Raw genomic sequence first — 15,283 nt, 5'->3', positions numbered from 1 at the left:
CCATGCATTCTTGCCAATCAGTCTTCATGTCCACAGAGTGAGAAAGAGCTCGTAGGTCGACAAGAGAAGAATGGATCCATGAGAAATGAAATAGGGTATTCTTGCTACATCGTGCTCTACGAGTCTGGGTTGAGTTTGGGGTGTCAGTTGGACCAGATTTGACCCAATCCAATCCGGTCCAATATGAATTCATTACAGATGGACTAGGCCCAATCTAATATTCTAGACCATTTTCGATCAGTCTAATTTAATGCCTGGACTCTGGACCATCCAATCTATTCAAATTGGTTTTGATTTAGATTGGTCTCCACCCAAACTTGGTCCATTGACACCTGTATTATTATATTTTATAAATGTATCAGATATTGGCTCAATCCAACCCAATCCAATATAAATCCATTATGGATGGACCAGGTCCAATCCAATCTAATCCAATAAATACTTTTGACCATTATGTGTAGTCAAGTCCAATTCAATATGTTCCATTCATGGTTTTCAAAACCGGACCGGACCGGACCAGACAGTTGGATAAGAAAAACCGAGAATCGGTAATGACCGGTTCCATTTTCCCCCAAAATCATTGATTTTGGTCAACAAACCACTGAACCGGCCAATTAATCGTTCGAACCGTTTTAACTATTTTCTATTTTTTTTTATTTTTTGTCAGAACAGGCTGACCGTTGGAACTGGTAACCGGACCCCTGACCGGTTCGGTTTTAAAAACCATGCATACTACTACTTTGAATTACGCAGTTACGCTCATTTTATAAAGTGCGTAATCGTCCAAACGAGAGCCCAACGGACAGGGTGCGCTAGGAAGAGCATGAAAGGAAAGAAAAAGGAGCAAAAGTAAAACTCAACTTTTGAGGTTTTCGTTGTAGAATTTGCAGTGAGAAGGCAAGGTGGGTAGTAGACAAGACTTGACGTCAGAGGTCAACTCCTTTCTGCAGGGCAGCCCTTTTCTTTTCGGGTGAGCCTACAACCATTCATTCACTAATGTTAGAAAACCAGAGCAACAGTACAGATTACAGAACAGTGGCTGGCTTTCGCCGTTTGAGAAAGGTTTTCTTGTCTTTGGGGGTGCCCCCGCCCCCCCCCCCCTCCCCTTTCAATATTCCAACCCTAACCTCTGATGTCTACCAGAAAGTCAGCCCCCTGCCAATGCCAAGATAACTGCCAACATACGACCCTGTCGTCTAGCACATGGTCATAGGTCCATAACTCCTCCATACGTTAGGTTGAGCTTGGAAATCAACGGAACTAAAGGACCCAAAGAATCCATACCTCTACTTGCTTCACAATAGTTGCAACCCAGCTCTCAGCTCTCAAAAAAAAAGCTGAATCAGCTGATGATACGAATGATAAAATCATAAAACCAGTTGATGAGCACTGCATTTCAGACTGATTCGTTAAAACCCAGCTGCCAGTCTAGGAGAAAACCAAAAATTTTCCATTAGGACTTTCTAAGCGGCGGGTGGCCATCCAATAACTCTATAATTACCTTAGCAGCGGCTGTAATCGGGGGTTGTGGTTGGAGGTAACTCTGTATTCCGGTGGATTATTTTGTTTAAATGCTTTTCTCATCTCCTCACTTCAACCAAAATTTCTAATATTCATCTTTTCCCCCACAAAACATTACCGTTTTAACACGTGAAAGATTTTATTAATCAATTGGGTGAGCAAGGGAGACAAGTTAGGTTCCACAGACCACAGTAATCTCAACGAGAACAAAAGTCAATCATGCCGAGTTGGACAAACATTGCTACCAAATTGACTAGTTCACGTAAAAGTTTAAAACAATGAAAGAAAAAGGTGGCACTAATGAACATGCCAAACTTCCTCATCCTTCGTACCATCCATCATATCAAACAACTAAAAAACTCTATGGAGACAAATAAATATCATCTGTGGAAAAAAGAAAGAAATTAAAGAAGAAAACATACATTTTCACCTGCATTTTATTCACCACAAAAAAGAAAAGCCTTCCATGCCTCTTGCCTTCACCCACCATGTGAATTTTGTAGCCTACCCACTCCACAGAATCGCAGGTGAAAAGGGGGAAAGCGAGGCACACATGCGAAATTTTTCCTTGAAATGATCTACGCACAAAAATTTAAAAAAAAAAAAAAACAAAAAAACAAAACAAAGATCAACAAGAAAAGCTTTAATCGGATTGATCATGTGGAAGTTCTGAAGTAGGTGAAGTCTGGGTTGGAGTTGCTTGTTGTGGTGGACTTTCCGGAGGCTTTGTATCTGGGTTCTGATGCTTGGTAGTGGAAACCTCGGGCTTCCTGTCAGGCAACCTTGATGACTTAGAAGGAGAAGTTTCTGCTGAGCGGGCCATTGGTGAGTTTCTCTGATAAGGGAAAAGAGTTGGATCTGGCATAGACAGAGCAGGTAGACTCATGCTGTAACTAAAATATGCTCCCAATGGGTGATCATATTTGCAAGTTGGACCATATTTGCAGATCCCATACAAAGTGTAGAATGTACATACAGCCTGGCCCTGCGTATGAGAAAGAACATGATGTGAGGCACCAAAACCAATATGATCAATAATATGATTGACTAGGTATGCAACTTACAGGTCTCAAGGGGAGACCAAGCGGACCAAGAGTGCTTGTAGCAAGGGGAGCAATTCTCTCTTTTGGATGATGGTACTTGCAAGTGGGCCCAAATTTGCAGCTTCCTGTCTTCATGTAATACTGGCATTCTGGTTGGTCGGGCCTCTCGGGAAAATGTGGAACAGATGTTGACAACAATTGGACCTGTCCACTTGAACCTGACTCACCCTGTGGTTTGGAGTTGTAGGCAATATTGGATCCAAGAACACTGGTAGAAGAAATGGGGCTCAAGGTGCCCTGATTGGCAAATGAAAATATGAATACGTATAGCATAACTATATAGTACCAAACAGGTCAAATAAGTTAGTTACCGATATTTCAATGGTCTAACAATGTTTTGCTGTTGTGCAAATTGTGTTAATAAGTGGTGAAAAAATAGTTATCACAACCAACTTAGATCTTGATAGACAGAGATAAGCATGTCATGGGACTTCAGTCCAACCACGAACCAATTCTTGGGTCAATTCTTAAGTGCTTACTGCGGTGGTAGACCATGTCAAGAAGTCCAATATTAATCTCTTTCCACCCCTTCGCATATCTATTCTCCCATGTTTTTTTTAACTTTATAGTTCAAACATTATAAGAATATTCCAAAACCAAATGGTTCATTCAAAACCACTTAGGTTGCATGGTTAACTATGAAACTGCACGACTTACCTGGGTTCTACTTTGAAGCATAACGGGTCCTTTATCCAGAAAGACTTGGAATGATTGTCAGGACTCTGGGTCTGCTAAAAACAAGAAATGTAACATGGGCCAGTACACCAAATTAAAAAAAAAAAAAGGGATAAGTGGACTGCACTCCCCCTCAGAAATCTGAAATTACAGCCACCTCCGCATCCTGCCCATGGATTTGGCATCAATCCATGGTCAGGATTCAGCCCACCCCTAGAAATCTTAGCTCCACCCTATGGGTGGACTGTACAGTTAAAACTCCTTAAAATTAAGCACATCAGTGATCTGTACTGTTACCAGATGTACCAGAAACTGACATGTCTATTACTGATTGGGTGCACTAGCCTGTGTTACACATCTTGTTTCTAGCAGATCCAGGCCCAGTTGTCAGTTCCCCACTTTATCTGGTCAACCAGACAATTTGGTCTGCTTTTATAAGTGAAATAAGAAATGGAACAAAATAAAGCTTTCCACCCAATGAGCATGTCAATGATTGCTGGCAAGGATAATAGGACAATATTTTTTTGATCAGCAATGATAGGAGAAAATATTATTAGTTATTGATTGAACAGATTAATAATTATGTATATTCATTGTGCAGACATTAAAAACAATAGTTGACACCTTAGTAATCAGAGTTTCCACTCCATTAACGAACTCAATTAGATCATCTATTGGGACATTGGGTACATATAGTGCTGCCAAAGTTCTATAAAAAAAAAGATGCATCCAAATTCTGGTATGAAATTTGCATGAAAGCAGAAAACCACATCAATATGCAATTCAATTGAAGAAACTTACTGACCGTATAAGTGTTCCACCCCTGTTGTGCAGGTATGATGCCCTGGGAAGGTGAAAGAACAACAGGCATGTAGGCCTGGGGACCTTGCATGCGGGGACTAGAAATATATGGTGCTCTCGGTAAAGACCAAGCTGGAATTCCACTTATATAGGGTACACCAGATGGAGGAGCTACTGATGAGCCTGTAGATCCATAGGCAGTGGGTCCGGTTATAGGCGATACAAGTCCAAGTGTTGCAGGCTGAGGATGATGGAACTTGCAAGCCATTCCAAACTTACAAGACCCAGTTCGCATGTAATATGGGCAAGATTTTTCTTCCTATTAAAAATGAACTACTGTCAAAATTGCATGTATCACCTTGTTTGGAGTTTAGAAGGGAAAAAGTCAGAATGATGCAACATCACAATCCAATCCGTTCCAGATACATCAACCATTTGAAGCAAGCACCACCATATCACGGATGGAAGATGAAAAATATAAAATCAAAAAGTAGTAAATACCTGACGCATAGGCAGACCTAAAATGTTTAGCAGAACATGTGCTGTATCATGCCGGTCTCGTGGATGATGATATTTACATGTTGCTCCAAATTTGCAAGTTCCTGTCTTTAGGAAATACTGCAAAGTACATAAAGGCAGAGAAGCACCAATTACAAAGATTGTTTCCTTAGAGCCTAATTTCCTGTGTATAAAACCCGACATAGAGGAGAACAATAAGAGATTGCAAAGCTGGATCCCTTTGCCTTAATGAATTAGAAATGTTAAAAGAACTATTTGCATGAAAACAACCACTCTTTTCATTATTTTACTAGTATTTTCTCAGAAATGCTTTTCTTCTATTATTCAGAAATGGTGAGTACTTAATATTATACACTAATTGTCATGATATAAACACCATACAAACAGAACGAAGGATCGTGTTAGCCATGAGAAGCCACCCATATCCATATCAACTGAGTTAAAAAATTCTAAATACAACATCTCAAGGTCCAAACTTTATTAGAAGCATACACTAATTGTTATCTGTTTGAATTGCATTGATTGTAAATATGCCACATTTCTAAATACATGGCACTCTTGCATAAACAAAATTATTACAATCACTTCCTCTTTTACAGCCGTAAACCAGAGTTACTCTGCTTCAAGGGGTACAACATGTCCAGCATTCTGCACATTAACCTCTAGGAATCACACAAAAGGGGAAATGACCATATACTCAACTCAACTAAGCCCTGTCAACCATATGGAGTCAGCTACATGAATCCTGTTCCACCATTCTGCTCTGTTTAATGCTATATCCATTCTTAAATTATGGGCCCTTAAATCATTTCTCACTACTTCGACCTACGTCCTATTTGCATGAAATCATTTCTAGACCCCTCAACTTGTAACAGATTGCTTCTCATTGGTGTTGCCAATGTTCTTTGCTTGTGAACAAACTATCATAGACTACTTTTCCTCATTTTTTAATGTTTTTGATTCTTACTACTTTTCCTCATTTTGTCACCCAATGAAGCTACTCCTAGGTTCCTTTAAATAAGTTTATTTCTAATCCTATCCTTTCTAGTTTTACCACTCATCCACCTCAACATTTGCATTTCTACTACACATTTTTTTGGACATGTTGTTTCTTGACTATCTAACACTCTGCTCCATGGTCCATACAACACTGCTGTCCTTACAACTACCATATAAAATTGCCCTTTACTATGTGGTATTCCCCTATCATAAAGGACTCCTGATGCAGCCCTTCACTTTGCCCATCCTATCCTACTCTAACAATGAGCAACTTTACTTACCTTCTACAAAAAAAGGAAAAATAAATAAAAAAAAAACTATGAGTAACATCCTCCTCAATCTCTCCCTTGTAATGAAAGAGTTACATTGAGATATCTCTTCCCAAGTATGCCCTGATTTCCACTCCTGTTATTAGTTTTTTTTCTGAAAAAAGGTAAAGACATTTCATTATACTCCACTATAAACACCCTTGTACAATGAATTTCTGTATAACAATTCACAGGGTACTTAACAAGCCAAAAAAAAAAAAAAAAATTATAGGCAAAAAAGAATTGCAGAACTCTCCACTGTATATGTTACTATCAGAGAGCATGTCCTCTAATCAAAACAAAAACAAAGAGCTTATTATAGATTTTACTGAGTTTTCTTGTTTGTCAAAATGCTGAGCATTCTTTCCAACCATGTAATCCAGATAATAGCCAGGGGAAGCCAAAGCTGACCTGCCTCTCTTGCTCATATTTTGAATACACCACCCAGCCAACAGCTCAGCAACAGACTTAGGATGACACCCTTGCCATTGAATAATGGATTGATAGTGGGTCCACAACCTGCTGGTGAATTTACAGTGGATGAACAAATGACTAGAAAATTCCAGATGCTCTTCACAAAGAGCACGCACAGTGTTGTCCAGCACCAGACCCCTTCTAATCAAATATTCCATAGATTAACATTTGTCCAACATCACCATCCAAGTAAAAAACTTTACCTTTGAGGGAGCCATATTTACCCCATAACTCTCTAAAAGGGGATGTTAGGTCTCCTCCAGTTAGATTCTTGTAGAAGGATTTAACTGAGAATGAACCAGAGCTATGCCACTTCCAAAGTCTCAAATCCCTCACCTGAAAATCAAACTTCTGATTAAGAATCAAAGACAGCATGTCTGAGATCTGCCCCAGTTCCAAAGTCTCAAACCCTTCCTAAAGGCAGGATTTCACACAAAATTTCATCTCACCAAATAAAAAAAAAAAAAAATCAGCAACTGATGCCTCCTTATTACAAACTAACCAATATAGATCTGGAAACAAAACCTGCAAAGGTTGTTCAGCACACCATGAGTCTTTCCAGAACCTGACCCTGCTTCCATCACCCACCTTGTATTTCAAACCTTTCACAAAATGGGGAAGGCTTTACAAATACCTCTCCAAAGGCTGCAACATGTGATAATCAGGAATCTTTGCATCCCATCCATTGTTCTGAATCCCTTACTTACCCACTATGATCTTCCTCCATAAGCCATCTAACGACTCCTGCTATTATTAAATTTACATTGCATATATTTTGTTTGTCATACTTTAAAACCTTTTGTTTCTATTAAATTTATCCATAAATCTAATTTTGCATTTAATCCCTCTTTATTTCTGTTGAAATATGTACTATATGCCGCAGGGGCATTTTTGTCTTTGGTCACCCTAACATATAAATATAAATATTAAATCTGATCGCCCTAACATATAAATATAAATATTAAATCTGGTTGACCTAACATATAAATATTAATTTTGCCTTTTGTCTTCTTCTTGCTGAAAACAATTTCCATTAATTAATACTATGTCGTCAACAAAGAACATACACTATGGGACCTCATGCTGAATATGGTTGCTGAATTCACACATGATTAGTGCAAACAAGGGCAGAGTGTCAGGATTCAACCATATTAATGATGCAAAATTAAGTGGGCCTCCTAAGAGGCAGAGAGAGAAGATCGTGGAAAGAAAATGAAAGAAGGCATCATATAAAGAAGCTTTTCAAGAAACATTACTTCAAAATAACATGCTTTTGTATATATTTGCACCTTATCTAGCAACATTATATCTCATTGTGTTAATATACTTTAACACTATTTCTAAATATTTTTTGTAGAATAGGATAGGTGACACATTAAGTAACACCAGAGCCCACAATCAGTAACACTAAGAGGTAAAGCAAAAAATTAACACAGAAAACTTGCATGCTTTAGAAGATTTCTAGTCACTAAGTGGCAAGCAATGCAATTGCAACAAAGATACACAGAAAATTCAATCGAATAGATATTTTGATGAACCAATTAAATAACAAAAGACAGCAAAGAAAAACTGACCTGCTTTTCTAGATTTCCCGTTGCCCATGGATGCAGAAATGATAACTAAAAGCCACTTTCAATTTTGGTTAAGAAATGCGATAAGCACTAGGAACTTCAAGCTTGCAGCTTGCAATCGTGCCCTTGGAAATTAATCAATACACTAGTAGAAAAGCTCAAGACCCCGTCTATGAGGACTTAAGTTAAACTGCTTAACAAAAGCAGCTGGAAAGAGTCAAGTAATGTTTGATGAGCATTTGGGAGGTTTTGCCCTTAAAAAAAAATAACAGTGGCATAAAAGCAATGAAATTTAATGTAAAGAAGAGAGAAAAGGATAATTTGTCTTGCATAAAATGTTTTAAATGGAAAAAACATGGAGAGTTGGGCCAAAGCTAGAAAAAGAAGCTTGGGGTTAGAACCATTCAAGTGGCTGAGAAACAGCCACCTCTGGCTCTCTGTGCCATACACCAAACATTATTTTTGAGCTTTCCATGCCTTGGAATCCATGAAAGCTGAAAAGCAGTGGGATAGCCCTTCAAAACCAGTGCTCAGTTTCTTTGATTAGTTTTGTAACAATAAAATATCCAGTTGACAGGTTTGAGGACATGGGTTTATATGTCTAAGAGCAGCCACTTCGTGCAAGAAAATGCCAAACATTAGGTCCATATCCAATTGACAGGTTTGAGGACATGGATTTATGTCTAAGAGCAGCCCTTTGTAAAATTCAATGTTTGCTTACATTTTTTTTTGATAATTAATGTTTGCTTACATTATCCACCATGTAAAGTGTGCAATGAGTAAGGCATACGCCTTGACCACATTACACCAAGATGTGGGAAGCACACTCCTTATCCAGCTGAGTACATCTCCTTCAAATGTTTGGAAGAAGCATAGATCGGCAATTCAGCAGTCAACTTGGAGGCTCAGCTGAATTGATTTGGCTTCCAATACTAAAAAATCAAACCGTGGTATTGCCTCCTTTTATGTAAGACCCAGCCAAGTCATTACGTTAACTTAGGTAATAAGAGACTTGACTGTGTCTTGAACAAAAGGTGATTCTGTTGGAAAAATTTGATAAAACAAAAGGATGGTGATTGGGAAAATCCCTTTGATGGAGGATGCATATCACTATTAATTATTGAAAAGCACATCTTCTAAAAGAGAAAAACAACCCAATTTTGACTTTTGCTCTTAGCCAAAGCCATCGTCACAAGAGAATACAATCATATAGACCATGGCCAGCTTCTTCAGCTCCATTTAGAGTTCACCTGCTACTGTGGTTAAAGAACTATACACCATCGCATCTACCTTTTATACAGTCATTCAGACTAAGATCATCCTCTATCACTCCATTTAGAGTTCACCTCACACTGTAATGAAAGAAATATACACTATAGCATTTCAAATGGGTTCATAACTATAATTCCGCATTTTTGCACACAGACCAAGTAAACCCATAAAAAGGAAATGACCACACCTCTTAGGCCAACAATTGAATCACACAGGTTTCCCCAATCAAACATGATATAAAAAAGTACTACTTGAGAAGTCCTATAAACAGAAAACTACGAGATGCCTTCAACAGTTCAACAACAGTAGTACACAAGGTGCTACGATGATGCATCCACCTTTTATCCCCCACCCCCATTAAAGATCCTAGGATTTAGTGTACTTCTACAAATTATTCAGCTAACAACAAAAAAGGAAGTACTTTTAGTTATGGGCATCATGATAAAAACTGGTGTGCATAGCACAGCAGAATCCATACACAGAACTTTCACTACATACACCACTTTTTCTTTGGTTCTCTAACCATATTTCCTCTGGTTTAAGGTGATGCAAATTAAATTTTCAGGGAGAGGGACTATGGGTTCACAGCTAGTAATGATAATCTACTAAACCATTAAAATGCTGAAGTTAGACAAAAGATAAACATTTGTTAAAATCTCTCATGGCACCAAACCAAGACTCACAGCAAAGAATTACACCACTTTTTCCTTTGGTTCTCTAACCATATTTTGTCTGGTTTAAGTGATGCAAATTAAATTTGCAGGGAGAGGGATTATGGATTTACAGCTAGTATTGATAATCCACTAAACCATCAAAATGCTGAAGTTAGACAAAAGATCAACATTTGTTAAAATCTCTCATGACACCAAACCAAGACTGACAGCAAAGAATTTTTTTCATTCTTTTTTGGAATATGTATAAAGAGAATAAAAATGGGACATATCAACTCATTTTGTTTACATATACTATGATGAGATAATGCTTCTTAATTTCATATTTTAATTTCTCATACCATTTTAATATGGGAATCACAGGAATTGGAGAATTAGCTTAAATGTGAATAGTACAAAAGATGGCAAACCAACTCACTCTTTTCATAGAATTACAAAGTATACCCAATATAATGATCAGATTTCATTCTCAAAATACCAAAGAAAATGCATGTGATGTGATGTGAACAATCTCGACTTTTGAAGATCATATACCTGGCAATCAGGTTGTCCAACTCTTTCTGGTAGTTCACCTCTGTATTGAACAGCCTGTACAAACAAAATGGTTATAAATTGTTGTAATGGAGCATGATATAGTTTTGAAAAAGAAAAGCAAGCCCAAAATGGATCACCAGTTGAAGACCTTAAACCATAACATATAAGCACCTTTTCAGTGATTTTACAAGGACCAAGATACTAGCAACGGTACAAAGCATACAGCTGGCCAGTCAACTTGGAGTGGAAAACATGATAGTTGAGGGGGACTCCAATGTAGTAGTGGGCTGTCTGACAAATCCAGAAACAGTTTGTTGGGGTTACAGGGATCTTTTAAAGAATTAACTGGCTGACAAGAAACATGACAGTTAGGATTCAGTGGGTTAGCAGATCGGCAAATGCAATGGCTGGTTCTCTGGCTAAACAAGAGGTATCAAGGGGAGATCTGTTTTGGGCTACTTTATAATTGTAATTCAAGCTTGTGTGTGTTTATGTGCATATTGTTCAGTCCTAGGGGGAGGTAACACCCCCCATGCCTCCTCTTGGGTTGATTGTACACTCTTTCTTTGTTTAATAAAATTGCATTCATTTATCAAAAAAAAAAAAAAAAAACATATAAGCACCCTCTCAATAAATGAAGCCCCATTAAATCCAAATATTTCGAACAGTTTCACAATAACAGTGAAAGATATAGGAGTGCCAAAATAGAGCATTTTCAAGAAATTTCCATACTAGACAAACAACTGTAAATTGAATAGACAGCGGCCATATAGTAAATATGTTTTACTTATCAAACAAGAATGTGTATTTACCCGTCCAGCATAAGCAGGATGATTAAAACGGCAATTGCTTCCATAACCACATAACCCTGTCCTTAAATAATATATGCAATCAGGTTCACCTGGGCGATCTGGGTACGGACTGGAGTTGGCAGCAACACCCTCTTGATTATCATGAGGCTGAATTTTCAAGCGCCACATGCTGTCTACAATTGATAAGAATGTAAAATCAATATATTTGCAGCAATTAGAGATTCAATCATGAATGCATTGCATCCGAACCAACTATTCCGAAGAGCAGCCCATTCCATTAGAAGAACAAAATGGAGAAAAGACACAAAATAAAACCCAAAATCAAACAACAGAAATAAGTCAAATAACAGCTCTAAGCAGCTTATGGCATTCCGGACTTAACAAAACAATCAATGTTTGAAATAAAACCAACTGAAAATACCCAATTAAAGATCAACCCAAAATAAACTTACTATGGTGTCAATGCCATTAAACAATAACAGGGTAATGATCAGGTATCAAGAGAAGAAAAAGAAACAGCGAGAGAGATCAAGTTACCTTCAAGGTTATCCGCCGAGGCATTATTAAAAGAAGTAGACACACCATTGTTCTGAGCTTGCCAATTATCCGGCATCGGTAACGAACTAAAACCCTTAGGCAATCTACTAACTAAAACGATTAAATCACCACAATCCCCTCAAGAGAAAAGGGGGGAAATCGTGAAAAAAAAAAAGGAAAGAAAAGAAGTCTTCAAATTTCTTCCCCTCGAAACAGCATTCAACCAATTTCACCAAAAACACTACCAGCTAGCAACGATCGATCCCTCATTCCATCAGCAATCCCAAAACACTCGATTTTTACTAAATTACCACCAATTCAAGCCGGAAGACCGCCAGATGGAAGAGGAGAAATCGAAGAATTGGAAATAACTTACTGAAACCAACCTATATTCTATTCATTGATGTTCCGATGACAGATTGGGAAGAAAAGATCAGTTGATTGATTCCCGTTTCTTTTGTTTTCGCTTTATTTCGGATTCAAAGTCGAGAAAATTGGGGATCCTTTTGCGTCTTTTTATTATTTTTAGAGAGAGAAAAGCAAGTGCCCGAAATATGAAAAGGGTTCTCCTTTTTCTTTCTTCCTTCCAAATTCCAACTTCTATTCTCGGGTACCTGCACTTAAATTCTTAAATATTAAACATTAGTCCCCTTAATTAATTAATCTTATACACTTTAATTAATTATAGTTTCTCTTTTTGGAAATTACATTTCATTTAATAAAAACAAATCCTCACCGTAAATGAGCGCGAAACCTCTTGCTCTTGCGTAAGCAGTTGTAAGCCGTTGGATGTAAGATAGAATGGGCCCCGCAGAACCCTTTCACACAAACCACGCGGCGGCCAGCGGCCTTGGGGTTAAGTGGGTCCCCCGGACCCCACCACGGTCACCAGTCACCACTCCCTTGCGACGATACTTACCCGGCGATTTGTGCGCCCTCGGTCCTCCGAGCACCTCTCTACCTCTGGCCGCCCGGAAGACGTGCGGAAGACGAGAAGACAAACTTTCCTTGAAATTACATAATTACCCTTCTATTTCTAATCCCCTCCTGACTCGTGCTCCTCCTTCCTTTAGTGTTGGACATTGTGGTCTTCTACAGTCCTCGTATAGCGTCTGGATTTCCTATCCACATTACATCGCAATCTTACATAGAGAACATCTTATCCTCTTACATGTTAGATGTTCTTAATTTACGGAAATAGTGTTTTATGGGTAAGGCGTGGGTAGAATTGTTGTGGGCATAGAGTCCTTGTATGACACTATACGTTGGAGATTCGATATTTAATTTTAACGTCCTTTCGTATTTTAATCTAGGCCATCCATTTCGGGGGCCCATTTTAAGAGATCAACGGACTTGAAGATCATCGACCATTCGCCCCAATCCCTTTTGGTGTTTTTAGAACAAGTAGTTCTTTCATGTTGCTAAGGCTTAAGAGCGCTTCCACGGATGATAGCTCTCTCTCACTCTCAACCGTCTGATGTCATCTCTGCTTGAGAACGGGGACTTTGTGTAAGGTGGGCTCTGCTCTGCTGATAATACACGTAGTAGGTCTAGGGAGCACTCTATCATTTCCTCTGACTTTGTTTGGGCATCGTCTATTTACAACAAAAACTGTGATATATATTTGGTATTTGTTTATTGGTAGCCATACACGTGACCGAATCGAATCGAGGCTCGTGATACCAAGTGCCAAATGATCACAATCATCAGTATTATATATTTTCCTCCCGATCAATAGGATCCATAAACATTTTTATATAAACAAGACATACCTTTCCAAGTATTTCGTATATGTCAGAATTCTAAGGGGTCGTAACAATTAACCCCCCATATTTATTTTGTCAATTGTCAAGAAAACCCGCTCTCAACTTAGGATTCCACAATATTGCCCTCAAATCTAATGGTGGGAGCAGAGTTTTTTTTTTTCTTTTTTTTTTTTTGGATTGGGGGTAAGTGCCACTACTCCTTGATATATATGGTGGTTGATTGTAAATAACTCAAATAAGTAAACCTAATGAAGAGGGTCATCCGAATGAAGTGGGATCTGTTCACAGTTACATTCACCGTGCATTGGAAATAACTCCGGTAAATAATAATTAAAAATACGGGAGATATTCTCAATGCATGTTAGGATGTACGTATGAGGCGCCAGGTGTGAAAAGTAGATCCGGTTTCCAAATCCAGTCACATTATTTTTGGAGACAATTGGTTAGAGGTACCAACCCACATTCTACATGTGATGTGGTACGTTTACAAATGGGATTCAAGGCTTACCTACCTCCTTTTTTATTTATTTATTTATTTATTTAATCATTCATTCGGTTTTTAATTATACAGCTTTATTTTTTTTTATATGTTTATATCAAATTTGATTGTTGGTCCATAGCCTCTTCTAAAAGTGGTGCTTAGGACCACTTGCCGAAGGTATGGAATTAACATTAAGGGGGCATTCCATGACATGAGTGGTGTTTGGTTTTATTGAGTTTTTTTTTTATTTTTGAAACAACAGCGTTGCGTTTTTTGTTTTTTTTTTTCTTTTTTGGTAAGTTTTTTGAGAAAACCGCAATGCATTTGGCTTAATATTTGTGTTGATGTGGCAGTTATTTTTTGTTTTTAAAAACAAAACAATCACATTATTTTGTCAAATGGGAAAATCTATGATACCGGAAAGGTATAGTAATGGAAGAGCCTGACCAATCAAAATCCACCCATGAATTTTGATAAATATCATTTGATTGGTTAACATGTTTACAATACCGGTTGATTAGTCACAAGTTCTTTGCATATGATGTCTTTCAGGTATCATAGTTGAACCCATTATCAAATACCCCCTAAGACATCCAAAACATAGACCTGTTCATGGGTCGGGCTCGGGCTTAGCTTTTGCCAAAATTTCAATGGCCCAGCCGAAAGCCCGAGGCCGACATAGTGTAAAGTTAGGCCTGAAGCCCGACCCGTGAACAGGTCTACCAAAACGCAGCTCAGCATTACAAAAAATCAACTGCACATTATGTTTTGAATTTTTGATAGCTTTATAGCTTGTTTGGCATTGAAGCATTCCACAAGTGTTCCGTTTCACCAATGGGCTCCAATTCACAAGTGATTCTTTTCACCATTTTTTTCCAAAAAAAAAAAAAAGGAGGGGATGCAAGCTAACTAGGTGTTTAAAGTAATTTAGCTTCATATATAATATATTTATAATGACAATTGTGTGATATCTCAAAAAGTAGTCAACTTTTTCAAATTTCAATGTGCCATGTCACCAGGGAAATTGATCAGGATCACCTAGGCAATTCAAGAAATGTCAATTTGACGTTTCAAGAAACCCTTCCTTTCCTGAATTCCAATGGTAATTGTTCCGGTTATGGTTGAACTGGCCTCAAGTGCCACCAGTCAGCACAACATCACCAGATAAGCACGACCTAGATAGGAGAGCGCCGTACAAAGAAGGAGGACAACTCCGTCGGAGATTAAGTCTTATCCCAA

At 38.2% G+C, this 15,283-nt stretch overlaps 1 protein-coding gene across 4 annotated transcripts; it reads right to left on the bottom strand.

Moving 5' to 3' along the window:
• Positions 1-1,748: 1,748 nt before the first annotated feature.
• Positions 1,749-12,402, bottom strand: LOC104606509 (zinc finger CCCH domain-containing protein ZFN-like). 4 transcript variants are annotated; one of them, XM_088894659.1, is made up of 7 exons: positions 11,798-12,402; positions 11,261-11,433; positions 10,449-10,502; positions 4,602-4,782; positions 4,105-4,419; positions 2,586-2,861; positions 1,749-2,506 (listed from the first exon to the last, which is right to left on the bottom strand). In XM_088894659.1, the coding sequence occupies exons 2-7, from the start codon at positions 11,302-11,304 to the stop codon at positions 2,165-2,167; spliced, it is 1,212 nt and encodes a 403-aa protein (XP_088750785.1). In that variant the 5' UTR covers positions 11,305-11,433; positions 11,798-12,402; the 3' UTR covers positions 1,749-2,164. The 4 variants fall into 4 exon arrangements, with proteins under 4 accessions (XP_088750785.1, XP_088750784.1, XP_010270053.1 ...); XM_088894658.1 differs by having other exon boundaries at positions 2,586-2,792; positions 4,602-4,718; XM_010271751.3 differs by having other exon boundaries at positions 4,602-4,718; positions 11,798-12,401.
• Between the last annotated feature and the right edge of the window lie 2,881 nt (positions 12,403-15,283).

The sequence above is a fragment of the Nelumbo nucifera genome, chromosome 1 (genome assembly GCF_055504915.1).
Source record: "Nelumbo nucifera cultivar China Antique chromosome 1, China Antique-T2T, whole genome shotgun sequence".
Lineage (NCBI taxonomy): Eukaryota > Viridiplantae > Streptophyta > Magnoliopsida > Proteales > Nelumbonaceae > Nelumbo > Nelumbo nucifera.
Note: the sequence above shows the minus strand (reverse complement) of the source record. Positions and strands in the feature narration are given on the sequence as shown.

What these genes read in the sequence shown, in the direction of transcription:
- LOC104606509 (XM_010271751.3), bottom strand. Translation starts at nt 11,873, where the DNA reads ATGCCGGATAATTGGCAAGCTCAGAACAATGGTGTGTCTACTTCTTTT. An exon ending in ATCCTGCTTATGCTGGACGG is followed by an intron (nt 10,503 to 11,260) that starts GTAAATACACAT and finishes TTGTTTGTACAG; the next exon opens with GCTGTTCAATACAGAGGTGA. An exon ending in AGGGGTGGAACACTTATACG is followed by an intron (nt 2,862 to 4,104) that starts GTCAGTAAGTTT and finishes TTTGCCAATCAG; the next exon opens with GGCACCTTGAGCCCCATTTC.